General features: G+C 38.0%; 1 protein-coding gene across 2 annotated transcripts in view; it reads right to left on the reverse strand.

Annotated features, from left to right (window-relative positions):
* Window positions 1-2,581: 2,581 nt before the first annotated feature.
* Window positions 2,582-24,075, reverse strand: part of SLC44A1 (solute carrier family 44 member 1) — a 75,369-nt gene continuing 53,875 nt past the window's right edge. Inside the window, exons 9-16 of one of the 2 annotated variants that reach the window (XM_036403040.1) lie at window positions 23,361-23,547; window positions 21,269-21,434; window positions 16,842-16,998; window positions 16,272-16,355; window positions 15,067-15,204; window positions 13,152-13,388; window positions 11,480-11,560; window positions 2,582-9,278 (exon numbers count right to left, since the gene is read on the reverse strand). In XM_036403040.1, the coding sequence (XP_036258933.1) occupies window positions 9,255-9,278; window positions 11,480-11,560; window positions 13,152-13,388; window positions 15,067-15,204; window positions 16,272-16,355; window positions 16,842-16,998; window positions 21,269-21,434; window positions 23,361-23,547 (1,074 nt within the window). In that variant the 3' untranslated portion in view covers window positions 2,582-9,254. Of the gene's footprint in view, window positions 11,561-13,151; window positions 13,389-15,066; window positions 15,205-16,271; window positions 16,356-16,841; window positions 16,999-21,268; window positions 21,435-23,360; window positions 23,548-24,075 lie in introns of both variants that reach the window. The other variant, XM_036403039.1, reaches the window with a different exon arrangement.

The following is a 24,075-nucleotide window of genomic DNA, read 5'->3' on the forward strand; positions in this document are numbered from 1 at the left end:
CCAGACCACCGTGCCTCATCTGGCATTGCCAATGCCTAGCAAATATTTTTTGTCCTAGGTTTGTATTCAGGACTTAATATTTAAAACTAGAATGCAAGTAAAAGCTATCAGAAAAGCAATTAAAAACAGGAGACATCACTATTTCTGGGATTGTGGCAGACTTTTTTTTTTCCTAGGGCACAGGGTTCAGGTCTGTAATTTCTTCTTCAGAGGACTCCAGTGTGAAATACCTGCTCACCCATTGGTCTCCCACTTGATTACTGTCAGGTGAGGTAGTGAGATACAGCAATTCAATAGCTTCTCTCATAGGCTTTATTTCTAGCTTTGACTGCCTTGGTAAGGGTCTCAGAAAATCTGGTCTGGTGTTGGATTTTCTTTCACTTTATTTTTAGCATATTTAAGGTAAACAAGAATAAGCACTAGATGAAGATGATGGCAGTAGCTATCAGAAAACCAGCCTTTTTAGGTTTTCTCTGTGTGGGAGTGCAAGCTCCATCCATTTCACACATTCATAATTTAATAGTAATTAGAAATTCTAAATAATCACTCCCTGGGCACTAGCTAATCTTCATTAAACTAACATCTAAATACCAGTGACTAAAACTGGGTCAATGGCCCAGAGTGGAGGGAAGGAGCAATTCCAGACCCCAGCAGCACAGGATCTGAGCTCCCTGGCTTGGAGAATGAGCCCATTTGCTGCACATCCTCTACACATGGCAGGAGAGCTCCTTCAGCAGCCAAGGACATGTGCTGTGTTGCTAGCAAGGAGACTAGTCCTTCATCTCCAGTGGGACAGCAGGGCTTTTCAGGGAGCAGGGATCTGAGAAGGCAGCTGCCTGTGCTGTTCTGCAATTGCCAATGCCAGGGGCTGAGTCCCAGGGGTAAGTGGTCAGAGATACATGCCCACTGCATGAAGAATGTCTTGCCAGTGTGAACTGCTGTGTGGTTGAAGGAAAAATCCTACTTCTGCAGCTCCAGTCCTCTGTCTCCAGGTCCCTGCTAACAGCAGGAGAGCGGGGTTTTCTTCCACAATCCACCACAGTACCCTGAAATTTTCCTTGGAAGTCCCATGTCCCATTCTGTTCTCCCTGCATATGCTTCTCTCACTAGCCTTCTGCAGCCCACCTTTAGGTGCCGGTTTTGTTTTTTTTTTATCCTAGAAGTCATGAAACTCTTGTTTCAGAGCACTGATCTCTGCAAACAGTGCTTCAATCCCTCACTGATAGAGAGGGTAAATAAAGCTAAAGAGCTCCTGTTCTGCAGCTCTGACATAGGAAAAATACAGTGGAAACCAGACAGGGTTTATACAACCTTTATGTTTCATGCCTCCTGCCCCTAACACCTCTGCTGATGAAGGATATCTCTGGAGCCTCTTTTTCTCCGTGCAGCTAAACCCATCTAGCCATGCAGCTTCACTGTTAATAAACCGTGAAATAGACACTCTGAGCCAAGGGCACATACCTTCAGTGGAACTGCAGAACACTGACATGCAGCAGAACACTCTGGGTCCACAGCATGGACCCTGCCTGTGTGCAGAGGTCCTGCTTGATGGACTGTCTGGTCCTTTTCCTCCTGATGGACTGATGATGATGACTGATGAGCACAACAGCATCAATCTCCATTTCAGAAGCAGCAGGAGTTTCCAGATTAAGTAAACTATCTCAGGCAAATACAGTGCTGAAGTGGTTTGCAGTAAAGAACAATAGAAGCAGAAGACATGGTTCAGCTTGGCTACCAGTGCATCAGTGTATTAGTATTAAAAAAAAACCTGTCAGCAAGAAGCAGAAATATGCTGTGCTATGGGACAGAGAGGAGAGGGGAAGAAATCTTTGTGACTGTATGTGCCTCTGTTATTGAGTCTACTCACCATCTATCTTTAGACATCCAAGCTGTTAGAACAGCTGTGCAGAGTGGGGAGTGTGTACAGGTCCTTGAGGAACAAGGTGATGGTGCCACAACAGGTGCTGTGCTGGGTTATGCAGCTTGCAAGGCTCATAATGCATAGCAAGATCTCCTTCATGCCTCCCTACTGTTCACTGCCCCACAGTGGTCCTGGTGAGGCCAGCATGCTCCAGATAGCCTTATGAGCCCTGAGAGTCCTGCTTCCTGGGTATGAGCAAGGACTCTTCTGCATGTGTGACCACAACCTCCCCTTTCACAGTGAAGAACTTTCCAACTGCTTCTGTATGTGACGACTTCAGCACACCCTGTAGCCTATCAGAGAGGCTGAGGAATGTGGTGATGGGTGTAACCATTAGCCTAAAGGGGCAGTTTCCAAGACTCTGGAGAGAAGCCGAGGAGCAGAGATGTGAGAGGATTAATGAGAAGAAAGACAGCAAGAATATCCTGCCTTTCCTCTACCAAACCCCATTAACACGCTCATCTCAGAAAACATTACCATCAGAATGCTTTTCTTGGCACCAGGACAGTATGTCCAGTATTACTGCAGCTACTCAGCTAAAGAGCAGGCACAGAACAAAGTAAAACTTCAGCAAAAATTTGACTTGCTTCTCAGGAACATGAGATTGTATTGTATTGAGTAAGAGCATGGCTTATACACACCACATGGATGATACAGAAATTTCTTTCTTACTTAAAAGGAAAACTTTATTTTGATACATTAAAAAATCTATACATTTCTTTGACTAAAATACAGTTTTGCATCAGTATCCTGGCACAATGTCAGTTTACACAGAAAATCTAAGATTAGATCAGCACTGTTAATTTATTTTCTCTTCCTGCATTCACAGCTTGCAGTATAAAATAGTTTAAGTTCTCAAGACAACAATGAACAGTGTCACATTTACTTTTCCCATTCTCAAAGGAGGTGGCATTCCACTGGAAAAAGGAGCACTTGTTAGTTGATCTTGATTCAATGTAAATCACTAAGCCAGTCCAGGGTTTTGATTGCCCTGTTAGAACTATGAGTAAAGGAGGATGAAAAATTCGTTTCCAGATGAAGCTTTGATGGACTATAACAATGCAAGTACTGTCAAGCCTTTAAAATCTGTTCAGAAGATTTTCCTTTTTCCTTAGAGTAGTTTCTGTAATCAGCAACACAATTCATTACATTCATACAATTATTTTCTATAGGTATAGTATTCCACTTTCATTTTGCTCTGAAGAGCTCCAGAGTAAAATTAAAGTGGGACACAGGAGATGTTGCTGTGAAATATCTGAATTGGAATGTGAATTTTCTTAACTACTGTGAAGATCCTGTGGAATATTTTTTATCTGCTCTCCATGGCTCCACCTAACTTCTAGCAGCTTTTCTGTCCTACATTAGAAATAAAACCACCTTTCTGTTTTTTCTTCCCTGACTCCCCTGGGAGACATTACAAGATTGTTGGTGGCGCTGTTTTTCAAATGAGAGATACCCTCCTGTTTCAGTCTGAGCAGCAGGGAAGGACCCAACTAATACTAACATGGAGGACACATGGTATTTGAGTTAAAAAACATGTTTATAGCAGGAACTCCAGTCAGTGCACAACTTCTGCTGGGTTTCATAATTAGTCAGTTTCCTAGTTTCACCATAGTTTTTTGAAACAAACCGCCCCTAATTCCCACTAACCCGGAGAGGAGAGGTGGTACACCTATGGTATCCACCTATGCTGCCAGAATAAAACAGGAATGCTGTTAGGTATCTCCTTATAAATCACATACTTAGAGAGGCCATAGTTGTCTTTAACATAACTGAAATTAGGCTAGTTCTGTTAAAGTCAGCTGGTACTTTTACTCTGAATTCTTGGAACTTTGGTTCTAAGGGGAGTTTCTGTAGAGAAGTACCAAATGCTTATAACACCAATTCTGGTCATCATATTCAAATATGATGACTTGACCTCAGTAAGACAGGGGAGTAGAATCTGATGGGCATTTGCTGGTTTTCTGCTAGTTTCATTTTAACAGATGTCTCTCCAATGAATGCCAGATAGTTTAACCCCCAAATGGGTATTATCAGATCAATTCATGCTACCAGTTCTCCTTAGAAATGTTTTCATAATCCTGGTCTCTGAGGAGCTTCAGCTTGATTGTATCAGATTGCAAGACTCATCACAGCTCCATCCCAGACCAGAAATTTTGCCTTTTTTACATAACCCACATCACAGGAGATGAGTTTCATCTTTTCTCTCATCTCTTTAAATATAAAAGAAAAAAATACCTTGAAAACAGTATTTGCTACAGAACACCAAGAAGTACAGATTTACTAGTCTCCATAATCTTGTTACATGGTGGAAATAACAGCAGAGACTAAATAGTTGGAAGAGCATTTGAAAATGAAATATTTCAAGTAAACTTTCATCATCCCAACAAAGAAGCTGAGGGCAAGAAATGCTTCAAATAAGCCTGTTGGGTTTTGTGTTGGGAAACACAAGGGTTGTTTTGTTGTCTTTTTGGTTTTTTTTAAATAGAATTTCTGTGTTGATAATGTGACACAGGCTGTTCAAGAAACAATGGGCTAGTGATAGTTAGATTTAGTAAACGGTATCTGCACAGGCCAAGCCATGATTTAAAAAACAGGAATGCTGTAAGGTATCTACTTAATAAATCTTAAAACTGTTTCTTAAAACGACTGTGCCATATTCAATATAGCATGTAATATGCACTCTGAACTAAATGCTCACTAGATGGTGATGAGTCTGCTATATGTCTGCTACATGCATTTTATTCTGACTCCATAACATACATTCATAGAATACATCATAACCACTCAGAGCAAACCACTAAAGTGCATGCCCTGAGGGCACATTAAGTATATTGTTTCCAACACTGGCTGCTCAATTGCCAGAACACTGATACAGAAAGGGCTCATTTTTGCTTTATATCCCCATTATGTGCTGAAAGAGTAAGAGCTAACATCCCCTGCTCCCTCCATGAAAGGGAGCACTGTGGAGCAGGCTAATTGCCTGCTGCAAAAAAAGCCCTTTCAGAAAGAAGTAACCACCCTGAGAAGATGCTGTACAGAAATGCAGGGAGCAAGTCTTGGATTAATTACTGGGTAGGTGGGCCTGTGTACTGGGTTAGACTGGACGGTCAGCAACCTGCAAGATGCTGTGTTTTAGATCTGCAACAGTGCTGCTAACACAAAACTTTACCTGCTACTGAGCACTGCTTACACAGGGTCAAGGCCTGCTCTATTTTCCACTCTATGACCCTCGCAGTCGTTTGGGGTTAGGCAAAAGGATGAGAGGGCACACAGCCAGGACAGCTGACCTGAACAGACTGAAGAAATATTCCACACCATGTAATGTAACACTCAGTCATCAGACTGGGGTGGCTGTAGTTCACAAGCAGTTGCTGCTTGGAGATTGGCTGGGCATTGGTCTGCTGGTAAATGATTTCCTTTGTTTTTGTTTTGTTTTGTTTTTTTCCTTATTTGCTTATAACTGCACTTAGATCAGTAATTTTGTCCTTTCACTGCTCTCTCCCATCCTGAGCAAGCAACAGAGTAGCAGTGTATGTGACAGCCATGGTGAACCCGCCACAACATTTAACTGCATTTTCCACTGTTAGGTCTCCCTTATAGAAAACACTTTCCAAATGCAAAAAGTCCTTCACTTACTATGCCAATGTAAGGCCACATTTAGAAGCCCATCCTGGTTCTGGCATTGGGAGCTCATGGAAAGCTGAAGATGTAAAACTAAGCTGGCCATTCTATGTGTTAAATCTAGCTCTGGAGCAGCACTGAAACTCTAGAAGTGATTGGTTGCACTTCTAACCACAGTGATGGAGTAATACCAGATGAAAAAAGAAAAGAATTCTACCTCAGAACTTTAGCTTAGCACATACTCTCCCTCTCATTCACTACAGGTAATATCCTGAATCATTGCTTCGGGAAGGTAAAAGGGAATGTCGTAAGATCAAGGGACAAAGGGGAGCTGACACTCTGCCACTTGCCACTCTTTTACTCAGAGAGCAATATAGAAATAAGACCCAAAAGAACAACAATGAAAAACATTCTCTAAGGCTGGAAGAAGCAGTAAAGATGATATGTACTGTTCAACTTCCAAACAGAAAAAATAATGTGGGAAAAAAAATTAACAATTTAAGGATTGGTATGTTTTTTCTGTTTGAAACTTAGCTGGTCAGAGGCTATGATGGAGAAACCAAATGCTGGGAAGCAGTAATCCCAATGACTGTTTCTAAACCCAAATTGTCCAGCCTAAATCTCCAGTCTTTTAGCAATACTCAATTCAATGGACTTTTTGAGGAGATGATTTCTCTGTTTTAGCTGTCTCATCTGCTCCTCCTGCATTGTTATTCTCAGTGCAGCATCACTCTCTACTCAGTCTAGACTGCTTCCCACAAAGCAGACCATACACTAGCTTTAATAACCAACAGTCAAAAGAAGTATTTAATCCCTCACAGCTGGCAGACCCCAGCACCCCTACTGCCAAAATTTATGTATGGGATTTACATGCCAAAATGTCCTCTCACTCCACTATCCCCACTAGGAAAGGAAAGCAGCCTAAATTTGTCATGAAATGTTATCTTTTCAGAATTCTGTCTTCTGCTTATCTCTGTGCACAAGACAGAGCTGGAAGAGGGCAGCTTGTAGTTTGGTTGCAAATGAACTTCAATGGGCATTCAAAAGCTTTAAGGGGCCACTGGAAAGCATGTGTGTGGATGGAATGCCTTTTTGTCAAGACTGAAAAGCTCTGCATGCTGGATATACACTCAAGAATGGTGCACACGTTTTTATTAGGAACTTTGTAATGATATAGGTTTCTCACTTAAACATTACAACTACCAATAGAAAAGTGTTGCCTGTATCTTTTAAACACCATGTAAATAAACAAATTTATTTTTAAGACAGGATAAACTGCTATAAAAATGGTGCACAGTCAAGTCATACAAAAATACAAAATTTGTTACCAATTGCAGTCCTAGTTGCAATTACAGAGTACAGTTCCCACTCAGGACATCCAGTGACTGGAGAACACAAACTTGTGGAACCAGTCATGGCAGAATTTTCTTATCAAAATGAGCAGAATACAGGGCTTCTTTGATTAAGTACTTCCAATAACCTCCAAACAAGATGAAAACTAGATTCTCTGGAAGCAACTGGGTACTTGATAAGTCTTTTAGTCTTGAAAACCAGTTTCTAGAATTCATCTAAGCTAGTTTTTAAATTTGTGTTGCTAAATCTCTCTGATCTACACAAATACTGGTGTTGAGTACCACTGCTATCTTAGACACTGGTACTGCAGGAATGTCTCCTCTCCACAAAAGTAAGGCTGCTCCAGTGCTTCTTCTGGGCAAGTCTGACCTCTAATTTGCACAGAGAGGCCTCACCTGTGCTCCAGTTTGGATCCCTAGGCTGAAGCTCTAGTCCAGTCAGCACTTACACAGATGTGTATGTTACTATTTCTATACTTAGAGAGCCCTCCTGATGCTAGTAGTTATAGATATGGTTCACTTAAATGAGTAAGTGCTTCCAGGACTGGATAAGTCTCTTTGCCTCCCCAACAGCTATCCTTTCTGAATGTATCTTTATTTTTGTACCATTCAAATAGTTTGCGTTCTGTGATATGAAAAGTGTAAATTGTTTTAACTGGCTTACAGGAAAAAAAAGTAACAAATTCAAGTTATCAAATAACTTCTGGAAGCAAAAGTGAAACGTTTTACTATTGCCAAAAAGATAAGAGCACTAGTTAGCTAAATGACACTACATAATTATTTAAACCTTCAGCAGCAATTTAGAAGTCTGGTATAGTCTGAAAGGAAGCACAGTTAACTGCTTACTTACTAAACCTTGATTACACGAGTTGTGCATGTCTTTACCTAGGCATACCTCTCCACTTTATCATAAAGCTTCTGTAGAAAGGCTCTTACTCTTTCAAAAGATTTTCTGGAATGGAGTGATTGAACCATTGAGGCATCATTATTTGAAGACAGCTTGTATTTAGTGCAATAAGTTTAAAAATTCTGCTCTGAAATATTAATTTTACATTAACAAAAATAGTTTTCTTAAAAAATGTTAACAAAAGGAATATATAGCATAGACAGATCATAAATTCTTAGCAAATACTATTACGCATTTACCAATTCACTATGCTGAATAATTGAATATTAGCATTCATATCTGGTGAACTTCCAGACTAAAGAGATATTTATGTATATAATAATAATAAAAAAGCATGTTCTCTTGTCATTATTTAATAATTTCAGATAACTATCCTGGGAGCTACACTTCCAAAGGAATGTTTCTCTGCCCTTTCTGGCTTTAGCCACCCACTACAGTATGTACAAATATGGATCAAGCAACAGGCAAGGAATGATCCTTTCTACCTCCCAGACTCTCTCATTAGATGAAATGAAGCATACAGTACTTTTTTATGTACAGCAGTATAATTCATTTCTCTTCCCAACCTCAGCATCTTTGTATCTAGTCATGAATTAATCATGAGTATGGCTAAGACTGAGCTTTAACAATCTGTTATTTCACTTGCCTGTATGGAGAATCCATACCCTTCAAAGGAACACTGCTGAAGTGTGAAGGAGGATACTGAACTCAGGGGGAGGATAGAGGGGAATGGGTATGAGGGATAAAAGTAGGGTAAGCAGGAAGTTAATTGCATATAAAAATTATCTGTCCCCATTTTGTAGGTTCTGTTCAATAGGAGATGCAAGGGCTCCCACACACCTGAATACCTGAGGAGTTGGTTATTCTGATATCTGATACTGGTAAACAGAACTGTGCCCTGCCAGGGCTATAAAGTAAAATAACTGCTTACAAACACATTTCAACTGAACAAATTTTTGCTGAAACAACCTCTTGAAAAAATAAATTCGAAATTTTTCTTGACTTTAAGGTTTTCTGTACATGTCACTGTCCTGAATTTAATGAAAATTTTAAAGAAATTAAACAAGTAAAACTCTCAGCAGATTAGCAGTGTCATGGGAAATCTGTCTCTAAACCCAGTCATGATTTCAGATTATCTTTACAATGATACTTCCTCCAGATTTTAAAATATCAAGCAGATAAGAATCAACATTTCCATGACCACAACAAATAACTTAAGAAATGGAACAATGATAAAGCTGCTTGTAAAAGCCACCCGTATGAAAAGAGTACATGTTTCACAAAAATAATTGTTAAAAAAAGTTTTAAATCCCTGTTCCTTTTCTCTGATTTTGGCTGTTTATTTATATATATATATATTTTTATATATATATATATATATGTATGTATGTATATATGTATATATATACTGTTTTGGAATGTCAATGGGTTCCAATATGGCTGGCTAGTTTCAAGATGAACTTGCTCCAGAGGCCTAGAAAACAAAGTCATACAGTACAGTCTTAGACAGATGCCAAAGGACAAGGAGAAATTAAGTCAAAGGGGTCACTGGAAGCCATAAAGAAAAAAGCGTGAAAAGGTGGGGTTTTTTGTTGTGCCCTGATACAAGAACAGAACTTCCTAAAGAGTTTTCTCATCTCTGCTACTAATATCTATTTTAAATACAACTGCACTTAGGGCATTTCATTTGAAGAAATAATTGTCATATCTAAGAAATATCTGCATTTCAAGGAAACTGAAGCAAAGCAGAAAAGACTCTGTAAAAAAAAGAAAAAAGTAGTGTTGATCTATTTTTCAGACATGCAATTTTGGGACTATGGGCAGTACTGTTACACAATAGACTTATGAATGATCCTACTCTAGCTATAACCGAGGCCCTCTACTTTGGGGAAAGGTCTCAGAAATTTAACTGCTGTGTCCCATTGTGATCAGGAAGCGAGATCCTAGTATTTCATAATCAAATCAACTGGAGCTGAATGCCCAAAAATGGAAAACCACAAAGCCCAAACAGTTCCAAACAAGACATTCACATGAGCAGCAGAATTGGGAGTAATTCAGCAGGAGACTTCCACTCTGAGCCTCAAGTGCTCAGCATCTTCTCCAGCTATCCTAAGAGGACTTTCAGCCAGTACCAGGCTAAGAGTCCATTAAAAATTTCCTCTAAGAATAAAACCACCCTTGGTTTGCAAGTACTTGGTTTGCAATTCTACAAGGGGTGGGGCTGAATAAAGTTTTTTAACCTCCAAGTTTCAGGCAGTCAAGTACAAAACTGTAAGTAGCAGTGGGTGTCAGCTCTGACAACAGTGTAAGTGGAAAACCACTTAAGGTAAACCAATTCTTTGAAACAGAGTTTAACATAAAATTTTGAACTGAATTTTTTGTGCATATTACTAGAGAGTTTGCACACCCAAATCTCAATAATTTTCATGGCACATTTGCATTTACAGCAATTAGCTCACTCTGAAAATCCCAACGTTAGTGTCTGCTTGACCAGCTAGAATTACTCCCAGAAGAAAACAGTAAATGAGCATAGAATTAGTTTTTTATATGTATAAACAGAGCAGCATTTAGGCATAAGCAAATCTAGAAACTGGTATGCCATAATGAAATAGCAAAACACGCAAAGCTACACATCTATCCAGTCTATAGCAGGAACTCATTCCAGCTTAGTCAAAAAATGCTCATGCAACATGGCTTCACATACATTGTTGGAAAAAGAAATTCTTCTGTTAGCATACACTTATTTAGATTCCATTTGGTTAAAAAATGATCCCCATGGAACGGAAATGAAAAAGACCCCAAACACTCTGAGAAAGTGATAATGGAAAAATATTTTGTTTCACAAAGTCATAATGTACGATGACAAATCATACCTTGCCCAGCCTGGCTCTCTGTTAAACGCCCTCTGTTCTCCACCTTCCAAACTTATCCTCCTATCTGTTATCTGTACCATGTATAGTGTTCTTATTCCAGGCTACTCAGACATGCAATGCCTTCCTAACAGGCACACCATAAGTAAAACAGGCTGCAGAAGCATAAATGATGCATTGTTCACTGTCTGTGCATCTGACAGTGTGAGATGGAAAGAGCACACAAGAGACAAGCAACATAAGTAGTTGGCAATAAAACAAACAACTGGGAGAAATGTCATTTGAGCAGGTTGAAAGGAATCACTGTATCCAATTCCTTAGCACTGCGTAAGATAATTTGGTGAGGGCTTTGAATACCTGGTCTTACTTTGCAACAATGGATGCACGCAGTAAGTGTTCTTCATTTCAGGCTTTTGCAGTGAAAGTAAGATGAGCAAAAATTGTTCATCTCAGGGCTGAGAAGAGCCCATAGAATCTCAGAACCATCTTATTTTTAGACTGTTCAGCATCTGGGGCTGTCTGCATATACCACATGGCATGCACCACTAATCCTAATGAAATGACACTGCATTTGTTTCATATGAGACAGTTCCTTTCATCTTACTTTTACAGGAGATGGTCTCAGCTGTGACAAAAACTCTGCCATCCAGGTGATAGGCAAGCTCACAAACAGAAAAAGCAGAACATCTTGAGTGATACAGAGAACAAAAACTTCTCCTGAAGAAGTGCAGTCAGTAAAGACAAAGAGGGAGAAGAAGTAAAAGTGAAACTCTTGGAGGATCGCCACCTCCTCATCTGCACCTACCATTGGTTTTAGCTCTCTGCCCTCAGCTCCACCTCCCCGGCCAGCTTCTTTCATAGATTTCTTACTATTCTCCACAAACTCCTGAAAAACAGTAATGAAATGACAAGTGCTTTCACAGAGCAGACTACAAACATTAAATCTCAAGACAGAAACTTCAAGATGTAACTACTCAAAATATCTAGCTAATTTGCATCTCCCACTTCTCTTGCTTACACCGGACCACAAGGTACCAAAAAAGCCTTCCAAATAACCACAAAGGTCTCCCTTATTTAATTCTGGAAGCCAGACAGATGTCTGCCTTGTGTGCTCTTACATCTTTCATATTTACCATGCAATGCTCTCCTTTATGGGGAAAGAAGGTAAAAGGCTGATTTTCAAAAAAAAAAAAAGTCAAAACCAAACAAAAAAAAAAAAAAAATCCACAACAAATACCCCAAACAAACCAGAATCTCATTTATTGACTTGTATCCTGTGCCTAATGTTAGAACTACATTAAACAAAAGGACTTAGAGATAATTACTTGCAAGATTTGGCTGATTTCCCTAACTGTCCTCAATTCAACCTCTTACATTTTTCACAAAATCACAATCTCCTTTTCATGCAGATTAGAAAATGTGCTATAAAATGTTAAGTAATATTTTTCTCTTAAAGGCAAGAATTCTGCAGAAAATGTCAGTAAACTAGCTGCTGGGGTTTTGTGATATTGACTGTTGACTAAAGAAACCCACAATGCTTTTACAATCTATCAATGCTTTCTTCTGAGGGAACTTGCTGCATTTTACTCTTACTCTGTTAAAAAGCAAATAAAATATATTTATTTATATAATAAATAAATCAGCAGCTGATTTATTTATTATATACTCTAGATTCCATAGAGGTTTACAAAAAATTTAGCACTAAATTCTTGGCATGATTTTCCCACAAAAAAAAAAAAAGGTAAGAAGTCATGAGAATCCTCCTCTAGCCTACACAAGGGTACATTTTACAGAGACATATTCTATACCTGCCACTGAAAAACACTGACAAGAAATTTCCTATGCAACAAAAAAAGTGAGAGGCTTGACAAGCAGATTTTTTTATCTTGGTTTCTAGTTATAGTGAACAGAGAATAACATGGACAAAAATGGACAAAATGAATCGGCCTTGCAAAAGGCCTTGACAAAGCACGTAGGCTCCAGGATAGGCCATAAAGCCTGGTATTTCTGTGTGTGACAGAGCCAATTCTGGTCGATGCCTGTATCAAAACTCCACTGTGATCACTATCTATGCATGAGGTAGAATACTCTGATATTTTTCCTCTCTCATATCCAAAGAGAAGTCCTTGGGAAAGTAAAAAAAAAAAAAAAAAACAAGCTTTCTTCCTTTGTTTTATTTCCTTCTATTCTGCACTGTGTAATTTACAAGACATGATATCCAAAAGTATGAATCTGTAAGATCACTCCTCATCCAATAGCTAGCAAATAGAAGCCAATACCATGGGAAGGAAGCATCATTACTTACTTGATGCTTATCAGATGACACTGATTCTTGATCAAGCCACGAACAAGATGGCAAGGTAAAAAAAACAACCAAAAGCCCGCATATTGAACTCAGCTAGTGCATTCATTCCATTGTCAAAATACCTATTTTATGGAACCAGATCCTTAAACTTTGAGAGTAAGGGAAAACTTACCATGAGAACTTTATCCATGTAGAATTCCCTGCCAGGGCTCCCATCATTGTATTTTGTATCGATGGCAAAACATAAGAAAAGGACATCAACAACCATTTCATAAATGGAAAGGAAGCAGTGAGCAACCAGGAATGCAAATAGGCAGACAATGATGAGTGGCAGCACCCAGATGGTGTAATCTCGTTGGTAATTCAGCAACATAATGCCAGCCAAACCTGTGCTGCAGACAATCAGGACCTGAAGAAGAAAATGGTAGACAACTCTAATGGCAGAAGCCCTTTGAAATTTTTTGTTTGGTTTGTTTGTGCCAAGGCAGTATGCTTCTTGGTCTGCCAGGGTTAGAACTAGAGGTAACAGATGGTAACAAGAGCTTTACCTCCTGGATTCCCCATTTCCCTGAGGGTAAAAGACATTTAATTCATTTTTCAGCAGGTTCAAGTCAATTGTTACACATTCTTCATCACAAAGAGTATTTTTCGGAGAAAATTACATTTATATTCTGCTCTCATCATTCTAGTGTTATACAATACTTCTGTAAAAAAGAACTTTGTCCTGTCAATTATATAAACCCCACAACCAGATGCCATGCATCAACTAACATGCAGTTGGTTTTTTTACTTGGGATAGAGGCAGAAGTTAGGTATTAGGAGAATGGTATAATTTTCATTTTGCTAGTGGAAACAATTTCCAAGCTTGTTTAATATCTATTTCTTCTCCATACAGGAGAAAGTAGATCAGAGTTCACATGAGGCACTTCATGTAACAGTCTCTACAGAACTACACTATGTGTGAGCCCGTAACAGATATTCCACTGGGTATCAGTCTGGTTTTGACAAAACCAAAAAGACTAAATTGGTGGTGCTAATTAACTTTTTGAATATTTCTGAGTGTATTTTTATGAATAGCAACTAAACATAATCATAAAATAGGTCAGCTTTTACAAAAACATCACATTGAACTTCTAGAGGAGATGCTGATAGTGTAGTATTATTTAAGCTGATACTGATTTTTATGTGCACTGTTCATTTGAACATGTCTGTCACCTGAACATTTTTCTAATAATCTGAGATGTCTTTTCAGGGGGTGTTTCCTAACACTTTTCAGATTCCTCAGTAAAAATTTGTGATGTAATTTCAGGTTCTCCAAAGCACCTGGATCTCCCCTATGCATTTATTTCTTCTCACAGCTTACTCATTTAATTACTGGATACAAGGTCCAGCCTGCTGAACTTCTGATTTAACAGAAGTAGAGGAATGCAATAAAGAATACAGATCCGTCCAACTAGTGTCCAGATAAGTAATCTGGTATTAATTGTTTCAGTAAATTATGGCACTTCAAAGGATAGAAATAATTCACTGGATTAAAGTATATCTCCATTAGCTGGAAATCCAAAAGGCTGACTGATCACAGAAATTATTCTGGTCTCCTTTTAATTCTCAGAGTAGAACTAACTTAGTTGCTTAAACTGGCAGTTCCTCATTGCAGGCTTCTGTACTCTTCCAGTCTGATTTTGTCATAAAAGGTGATCACTACTGTGACAAATTTTCAACATAAACCTAGAGACTCCATACTACACAGAATTTAAAAGAACAACTTCCTTTCCTAAAAATTCTTTGTCTTAACTACAAAATCAAAACCTTAGACTTTCTAATAACTTTTCTCTTGATTCCCTAAAAAATGCAAAAAGTGTCATAAACTTCAGCTATTCCTCTCTAGTCACTTTTACTAAATTTAAGTGAATCATCTGTTTATGCTCCCTATAGTGGATGGTACCCTCCTAACATGATGCAGCTAGATGTGATAAAATGCACACCAAGAAACAGGTTTTTAAAGTATTTTGAATTAGGGTTCAAGCCATTGCTAAAGAGAGATTGCTCCTACATAGATCTGTAACAGCTGTATGCAGCAGACATACCTTTCCTAGAAACAGCATAAAATCCCCAACTGTGTTTATGGCAGCCACTCGCAAAGCATTTTCCACTAGGATAACAAAGGCATCCTTTGCTGAGGTGCAGAAATTGGTGCTGTTGATAGCTGTGGCTGTATATGCATTCTGAAAAAAGGAGATTGAAGATTTATGCATAGAATGATCAGGCATTTCAGATGGAGGATGGGGAAGGTGAGGGGGAAGATACAGCTTTGAGTAAGACACATTCATCACATGATTTTAATGAACAAAAATTCCCTTGAGAGTTGCTGAATCAAGCAATATGAACCAGCTGACAGAAGATTATATGAGGTAAGGAATTACTATTCTTCTCCTCTCTTGCTCATAATTTATGCATTAACAAGTTTGTTCGAAAAAACTCATTAAACAGAATTTGCAATTCCTCTGCAGGAGGAGGTGAACAGTAGCATAGCTACAGAAATTAAATAGTTCCAAAAAAACCAATCTGGAAATATAAAAGAGTCTGAGTGTCATACAAGTCAACCAAGATTATTTCTAAACACTTAACTAGACTGCATTCAAGGTTAGAGAGGGACAGTTTTCAAGGATTACATTGGGATGTTTAAAATGCTTTCTTACAATTTTATTCTCTACATTTCCACCAGTTAAAAAAAATTAACAACAGTGAAAGAGATATTAGGTACAAGATATTTATGGCCCATAAACCCACTTTTACAATGGGTCTTTTACAAGGACCAGCCAGTGTGTTACAATTTGCAACTCTTTTTGTCCTTTGTAGATGATGATGACAATTTGATGTTTTGTACCATTTTTACACTGTGAGAATCTTAAATATTATGCATAGAAAAGCTTAATTCTCTTTTCATAGCAAAAATATTTTGAAACTCAGATGTAGTTTGACTGAGTAGACCTAAGGGGGAATGCCTCCACTAAACCACTAAACAAATTGTTATAAAGTTGAGAAACCATGTTCACAAAGATTAATATGGGCTATTTTTTAGTTCTTATTTATATTCCAAAGATCAGTGGAATATATTCCAAACATCAGTGATTTGCAGTGTAATTTCAGTAATGGAGACAAGACTGAAGTTCTGTCATTCAAATTCAGTTCCAAAGTACAATACACTATGTGTTGGCATCAGATTGCACTCTGGGAATATATATATACTAATATCGGCCCTTACATAAAATGTAAATATGGAAAATCTTACCTGATTTAAATATGTCAGGCACTTTTCTAGACACCAAAGGCAGCAAATGCAGGCTTTAAGCATACAGCGAGCACAAGCATTTTCCTAGAAAAGCACAGAATGTGGGAAAACATAGATAAAGAGTTTTTTATGGAAACTAATATTCCCTTGTGCTTCAGTAACTGATATTCAGCCTGCTAACTTAAGCAATCAGTATCAGTCCCATGGTCCTGTAAAGTCTAAATATTCAGAGAACAATAGGATGGCTTGGGTTGGAAGATACTCCCAACACCACAGGCAAGGACACCTTCCACTAGACCAAGCTGCTCAAAACCTCATCCAGCATTATCCAGAACACTTCCAGGGATGGGATATCCACAACTTCTCTGGGTAACCTGTTCTAGGTTATTGTACCCTTTCCCACAGGGCTGACCTACGCTGTCTTCCTATTCCATTTCCTCACAGTGAAGAATTTCTTGTTACCCTGATCTCTTCCAAAACAAGACTTCCACCCTCCCACACTGACTAAATAAACAGGTAAACATATCAGGCCTTGAGTTTTTATAAGAAAATGGAACCTATTTCTCTTACCTTTCCTTTGAGTTGTGTATGAATATACATAAGAATCATTCGTGGTATCTTCACTAGTGTGATAATGAAAGACCCCTTTGCTACTGTTCCTAGGTGGTAACAAACAAGGCGATTAACAGATGCCAGAATAGGAGTAAATGGTAGATTTCTTTTCTCCCTGTTGAAAAGAGAAAAAAAAAATAAGTAGAATGACCAGTATTTAAGAAGTGCTACAAATTCTCAATAAAATAATGTACAAAAGGAATATATTATCCTCATACTAGCTTTCAGGATATATTGCTCACTCCACCCTGACAATCTGTGTAACTTTACAAATTTGTCTCTAATGCAGGACAAGGATTAGGAATTGGTATGTCATACTGTTGGGGACTGCAATGTTATTGTTTATGGCTTAAGCATTTTTATGAAGAACTTCTGCCTATTATAGCAAAACTTTATAACGAAAGCTGCATGGAAGACCATCACACGCTGAATGAGTCTCCTGACAGAAGCTCTGGACTGCAAGTTGATGGAGATGAGAGAAAGTGATTCAATTCTGGGCTGGGAAAAAAAAATAAAAACACTCACAGGACAGTTAAGCCTCACACCTTTGGGGTGGAGACCACAGCCCCAGGGCTATCAGCTGCCAGACTTGCACAGGCCCTCACACTAAAGGGTGGGGGTGGGAAGGACAGGTTTTGGGTGTGTGGTGAAAAAGCCACTGGTAAGAGGCAGTGAATGCCAATACTCTGTAGGGCAGACCTGCCCAGGTGCAGTCACCTCTTCACCTGGGAAAGCCACATCTACAGGACATCCACGCGAACAACAGCAGACGGATTGTCATGGCCCATCAAAAGTTGTGGGGACAAGGGGCCCCCAGATGTTGCACTGGAGCACTGCAACATGATGTAACAGATCCACAGTGTTGCAAGGGACAGTGTCAAACTTGCCCTCTAAGCATTCCTACCTGGCCCAAATATATATGAATCCATTGGATTCTGTATTTTTTGGGGTGCGGGAGACCCTTGGAAGGATGGTATTGTTTTACCTAACCCCTGTCCCTCTCCCTGTTCCCCTCCCTGCTCTTTTTCTACATATTCCTTTCTTTTCTCTTTCTTTCCCTTTGTCCCTTTTACTATTAAATAAAATATATAAACTTTTTTTGGTTTTTTTGGCACCAACATCTAACCTCCTTTGGTTTTAATCAAGTTTTGGAGTATATTTTGAACCTTTCTGTGTTCAATCCATTTTATTCACAAAGACTTAGTTTTCTTTGCTGTTCTCTGTTTAAATTTATTTGTAACACATATGAGTAGTGTGGTGATGAATCCCCTTTTTCCCTTCCCATCTTGGGCTGCATTACAATCTCAGAAATGCTTGTTAGGCCCCTGTCTTGACAAACAGCACCTGGGCTCAGCTCCACAAACTTATCAGAAACACAGTCTGCTCCCAGGAACTTGTCCTGTCTATCAAGCTCCGGTTTTTAAATGAACAGCCTTGTAAACTTATTTTTTGTGCCCAAATATCAACCTAGGTAGAACAACCATTTCTGTTACTGACCTTTCAAAGAAAGTTACAGACCTGAATTGTGGACAGGATGGAAAATTACTATGACTAAAGCCAATTCTCTTGCAACCCCGTCAACTCCTGGACCACAGTGGGCTATGACCAGCACCTCCTTCTGAGTGGGACCTCTCTGAGCCACTGAACACTTAAATTTGTGATATTCAGAGGACCAATATCAAATGTTGCTGACAAGAGCCTGGGCTGACATCCCACTTCTCAAGCCTCAACCCTTCACCTTTTGAGAAGGTGTAGAGGCATCTGACCTGAGTGCTTCACTGAACTTGAGAGGAATTTTTACGGGTCTATACCTTGTACCTACACATGTGAGTGTGAATGTGCTACAGCAAATGTACTGTGAATGTTACACGGGTAAGTAAATCAGGTCTAAGTAACTGAGTCACTGTTGTGCTCATAGTAAATTCTATACACCCTTTCACTAAATTCATTAAATTATACTACTGATTAAGTGATACTAAGTTTAGGTGCTGTTTAACTGTTTAGGCCTAAACTGTTGGTGAAGTCTGGGGCTAAGAGTGGCAAGATGGCCTACTCTTAACTTTGTGATTCAATAAGAGGGTCTCCCTCATTTCTTTTTATCCTTATCCTTTCTCATCCTTAGCTTTTATCATCCCCAGCTTCCATATAATTTCAGGTTTAGTCTTAGATTAACTGATTTTAGTCCTACTTTTCCTTTTTAAAGTGTGCTTTAATCATCTACTAAGTAGTAGAGTGAATCTTGTCAATGAACTCTGTCACACTTTAACTTCTATATTAACCAGCTTTTGCCAATACCTTGGCCAGTGATTCTCCAAGCAACTGGAAACACTCATTGTTTTCAGGCAGTCTTACTAGCAGTTGGCTGCATTACCACTATTAAGAACTGGGAATTCCCTTAAAGTTGCATCAGATGGTGTGCAATTCAAAACCTTCCAAAACAGTAGGAAACTGTGCTAGTACTTTTTTAGTCAGACTACTGATAAACTTGCCTTCTCCTCTCTTGTTCTTTTGGAGATCTTTGTATAGACTTTGGAGTGGATATTACTAATTGATCAGGTAAACTCTTTGCTCAGATTTATTTTAATTTCTGATTTAGCTGTTATATCCTCAAGGTACCAAGGGTTGAGCCTTAAAACAAGTTATTTTATGCACTGTAGTTATAATATTTTTAATTTATCAGAAAAATACTCACGTTCACAGTTTCAAGCCATTATTCTTTTCTACCAAGAAACTCATTTATACATCTCTCTCAAAGGATAGCACTAATTAAACATTTAAAGACCGTCTCTTTTTCTTTATTTGAAATAAAAGCATGATAATAAGCATATTAAGAAACATGTGATAACATTCAAAAAATAAAGGATCTCCCCAGCTTGGAAGAGATGAGAATTTCACTCAGAAAAGAAAACAAAAGTAGATTCTTCATTCCACAAAACTAATATCTGCATAATGTAATCCTCAGATGTTAATGATTAAAGTAGGTTTACCCTGTATTTTATTCCAATCAGCTTTTAGGGGAAGACAAATTTTACTCCCTGTTAGGCACAATCACATGAATTGCTTGAGTCTTATGCCCAGGCAAACCAAACACTTCCTCATTTTCAGGGCAAAGTCTGTAATGCAAAACACTTTGAGGCCTGTTATTGCCTGAGTTGAAAGGAATCCATCCGGGTAAAGTGAATGAGCAGTGAACACATATAAAACATTTCTCCATGGATAACCTCATCTCATTTGATTTGGAAAGCTGTTCATATGCAAAATAATGGGTAAGTGCAAATTAATGCCTTTTCTGTTTTTACAAGTCACTTTTCAAATTACAGTTGTACCTTAAAATGCAAAAAGAAGATAACAGAGAGAAATGAGTATTTACTAACTTAAAATAAAATTGCTGTTATGGAATTATAGGATATGAATGAAATAAAAATCATTCACCCTCAGGTCACAGGAAATACATAAACTTACAGATGAAGCATACACATTGCTAAGCAATCTATTTCAGTGGAGAGTTATTTTCCTTCCTCTGTATTTTCCTCATTCCGTACTCAATCTAGTTTAATTATTCACAAGATTACAGCCCTGTAACATCTTGTAATAACCTCATAGATGTATTTGATTGGTATAGTGGAGAACTAAATCATTAATAAAATAACAAAACTTTTGACAGCACAATAAATTGATTCCTTGCTTTTGATATTATTTTAGAGAGTAGGGCAGAAAAGGAGTCAAATGTAGTTCAGATAACAGCCTCAGTGAAAAAGACAGAGCAATTAAACATTTGTGATCTGAATCCTGCACTTGAAAAATACCTGCATACATTATTCAAAAAACTGATACACAATTTAGCTCACAAGTACAGCAATAAAATATGGAGCTTTAAAATTTTACATTAATTTCTATATGATCTTATCAGAATCTATATATAAATGATTAATCTAATAAGATCTTAAGTAATCCTGTGAAGGAAAGATTAATGAAGATTTGTGAAGCACTGTAAATAATTTTAAGGGCACTGTTTTGCAATTAAAATAATAATCAATTGCTTTCATTATTTTTTAACCTCTACTATAGATCTTACCCAGCATTAATTATTTAGCAAAACAGATGACCTTCCAGACTCATCCTACTTTGTAAACAACCACCCATACCTGTAGAATGTGCACAGGTTATAAGGCAAATAATACTTCAAGTCTTATATGTCAAGAATACCATCTATAAATGGCAAAACAGATAGTTCGGGACTTTATTTAAAAAGGGTCAAGGCAATTTAACTGTTCCCCCGCTTTCTCAAAGGACACAAATATTCTCCCCAGAAACCCTGCTGCTCATTATTTCTGCTAAGTCAATGTGTAGGCTACTCATGATAGAGCTATCTAGGTTAACCTTACCTTGTAAAATAGTATGTTACAACAGCCCCTGCTACTGTCATCTGTTGACAGGCCAGGATAAACTCACTGATCCAGATGAGTCCCACTACGTGGTACCACCACATGTATTTCAAAGGACCTGCCATCCGAAATTCAACAAATCCTTCCTCATTTGGGACAGGACTACCTAGAAATGAATGAGGGTAAAAAGCAAAATGATGCTTACATAAACTCATAATGAAGGAAGCATATGGTATTAGCAGCTCATAACCAGTTTCAGCAGAAACTTCTCTAGTTTCTACTCATAGTTTTAAATTTACAATTACCACATTTACAATAAGTATAATGGTATTTGAAAAAAATACACTAAAAAAATTCCACAACTAACCACCATCTCATAGCAAAAAATCACATAGTTAAACATAATGGAAGTCTACTTCAGTCATTTCTAATTTGAGTTTGCTGCCTTATCAATATTTTTCATACAGCAGGAATCAGTATCAGCTCCTTACATCTAGATGTCAACATTAACAATCACTTTTGTTTTCCCTATGGTAAGCTCTTGTAGCTTTAAAGCTAGTAGCAGACATATGGAGCAGCCTTGGAAATTCTAAATAAGTCATTTCATACATTCAAAAATGCATCAACTCTTTGTCTAATATAAATATCAATATAATGTACAGAGACTGACAGCATGTCAGAGCTAAGATAAGCTTTATTTCAATGTGTTAATGCACAGTGAGATGTTTCACCTTACACAACATCTACATGAACAGCTGATGAGATTCAGAAAAACACTGCAAGGAAGTGTGTATAAAGTGCTTACCTTGAAAGGCATTGTTATGACTTAGCACTGACAGCACCTTACCCACATTCTTAGTTATGTTTTTATACTTACATATAAAATGAATGTTTTCTTGTCAATAAGTTAACTATGGAAATAATTCTGATTTTGGTGAACAAGGATTTGGCCTTATTTGCAGAAACAGTTTATTTAACTGATAATAGTGATAATACTGAGTACATATAAGCAAAAAAGATAAAATAGTTTTTGCAAAATCAAGGCAGTTTGAAGGGTTCTGTCAGTTAACTATAATATCAGACTACATTCTCCTACAAATTAAGTGCCTGTGCAGTGGTCTGCCTCAGAAAAGGAAGCACAGGGCTGAGACTTTAAGTGGTGACCATTTTCTGCACATAGCACAACATGCAATGAAAACTAAAAATTCCATCAGTAATGAGAACAGGAACATATGAATTCTATTGCCTCACACCTTTGTTAAGAACTCATGATATGAAAAATATTTATCTTGTATTACTATGAAATAGCCTTGTGACTTGAAACACTGCTACTTTTGGGTCAGTAGCAAACAACATGTTTCAAAATTTTAAGACATTTAATAATGAATGACAGTCTCTGTTGCCTACAATGTACTGCAAAATAACAGACTGTTTAAAAAGCATCTGCTGTGGTGTTTTTTTTGCTGAAGTAACTAAGATTTGGACCTATGGGGTTGATTAATTCTAGAAGCTCTTGTCAGACCCTGAATACAAACAAAGATTTCACCTTCTACGTACTGAAGAGCAGGCAGGAATTAGCAGTACATTGGCTGCTCTCAGAATACAATGCACAAGCAGCAGAAAAATCTCCCTATTGATTCTGGAATAATACTGGACACCTAAGTTACAAACAACTGAAAACTAAAATCACAATATTTACATTGTGGGAGACAGTATTGTGTGCAATGGCCCTTCCCTTACTGTGTACTCATCTGTGTGAGTACAATACTTAGTCACTCCAAGTTTAAGCTGTCTTTAACTTAGAAAATTAGAGGGAATTATTTGAAAAATTGCTACAGCAGTTTTATTATTAGTGTCTCATGGTTTGCAGCAAGCCAACTTGCATCAAATCAAAAAGCCAGCCTAACACACAAAGTACCATGCTGGGAATTAAGACTCAAATGCACAATAACCTGAAGGCAGTGAAGCAGACAGGAATAGAAGCACAACAAGTGGGCTTTTTTCTTTGAGATTCCCACAGGCTTTTTCATCAACTCTGCTACAAATCATACAACAATGAAATGAAAATTATTTAAAGTAAGTGACTGCTTACCTGTAGTACCAAGAAAAAGCAAGACAGTGATCCAGTATGTCCAGAAGAGGATAAGCACAAAGAATGTCCAAAATGGCTGGAAGACTAACAGTGGCAGGTGAATGAAGACCTTGCCAGCCACGTGGAACAAGGCAATGGTGAGAGCTACTCTTTTGCGCATAATTAACATGATCAAGAACAAGATAACCTGGAAGGGGAAGTTTCCAAATCACATTTTAGAGTACTGAAACAGAATCAAGATACTCTTTCACACAGCTAGGATATTCAAACACACTAAATTAACACATACTCTATCTATAAAATCACAAGATCAAAATGTAAAACCTCTATCAGCTTCTTCTGGTAATAAATTATTTTCCAAATTATACTTTTGGTGAATTCCATTCTCATAAGTATGTATTTGGAATCATCATAGCTTTAAGCTGATGAGACAAGACCAGGTTCTATCCTCAATTATGTGTTACAAAGCAGTGAAATCAGCCAGTTTTAACCTTTAATTACCTTTAAGAAAGGTAATTCAAAATTTATATCTGACCATGGCGTGGTGGTCTTATAGGATGTACGTATATATGTGTATAATATAGGAGTGAGAATCTAGGAGAGGGAACAGAGAGGAACTTTTGGATTAGGATGTGAAGAAACAAGAACAGAAGAGGGAGTCTACAATTCCTGTGAAGTTAGTCAAACATTGTCAGTTTCTGATAGTAAATTCAGC

The sequence above is a fragment of the Molothrus ater genome, chromosome Z (genome assembly GCF_012460135.2).
Source record: "Molothrus ater isolate BHLD 08-10-18 breed brown headed cowbird chromosome Z, BPBGC_Mater_1.1, whole genome shotgun sequence".
NCBI lineage: Eukaryota > Metazoa > Chordata > Aves > Passeriformes > Icteridae > Molothrus > Molothrus ater.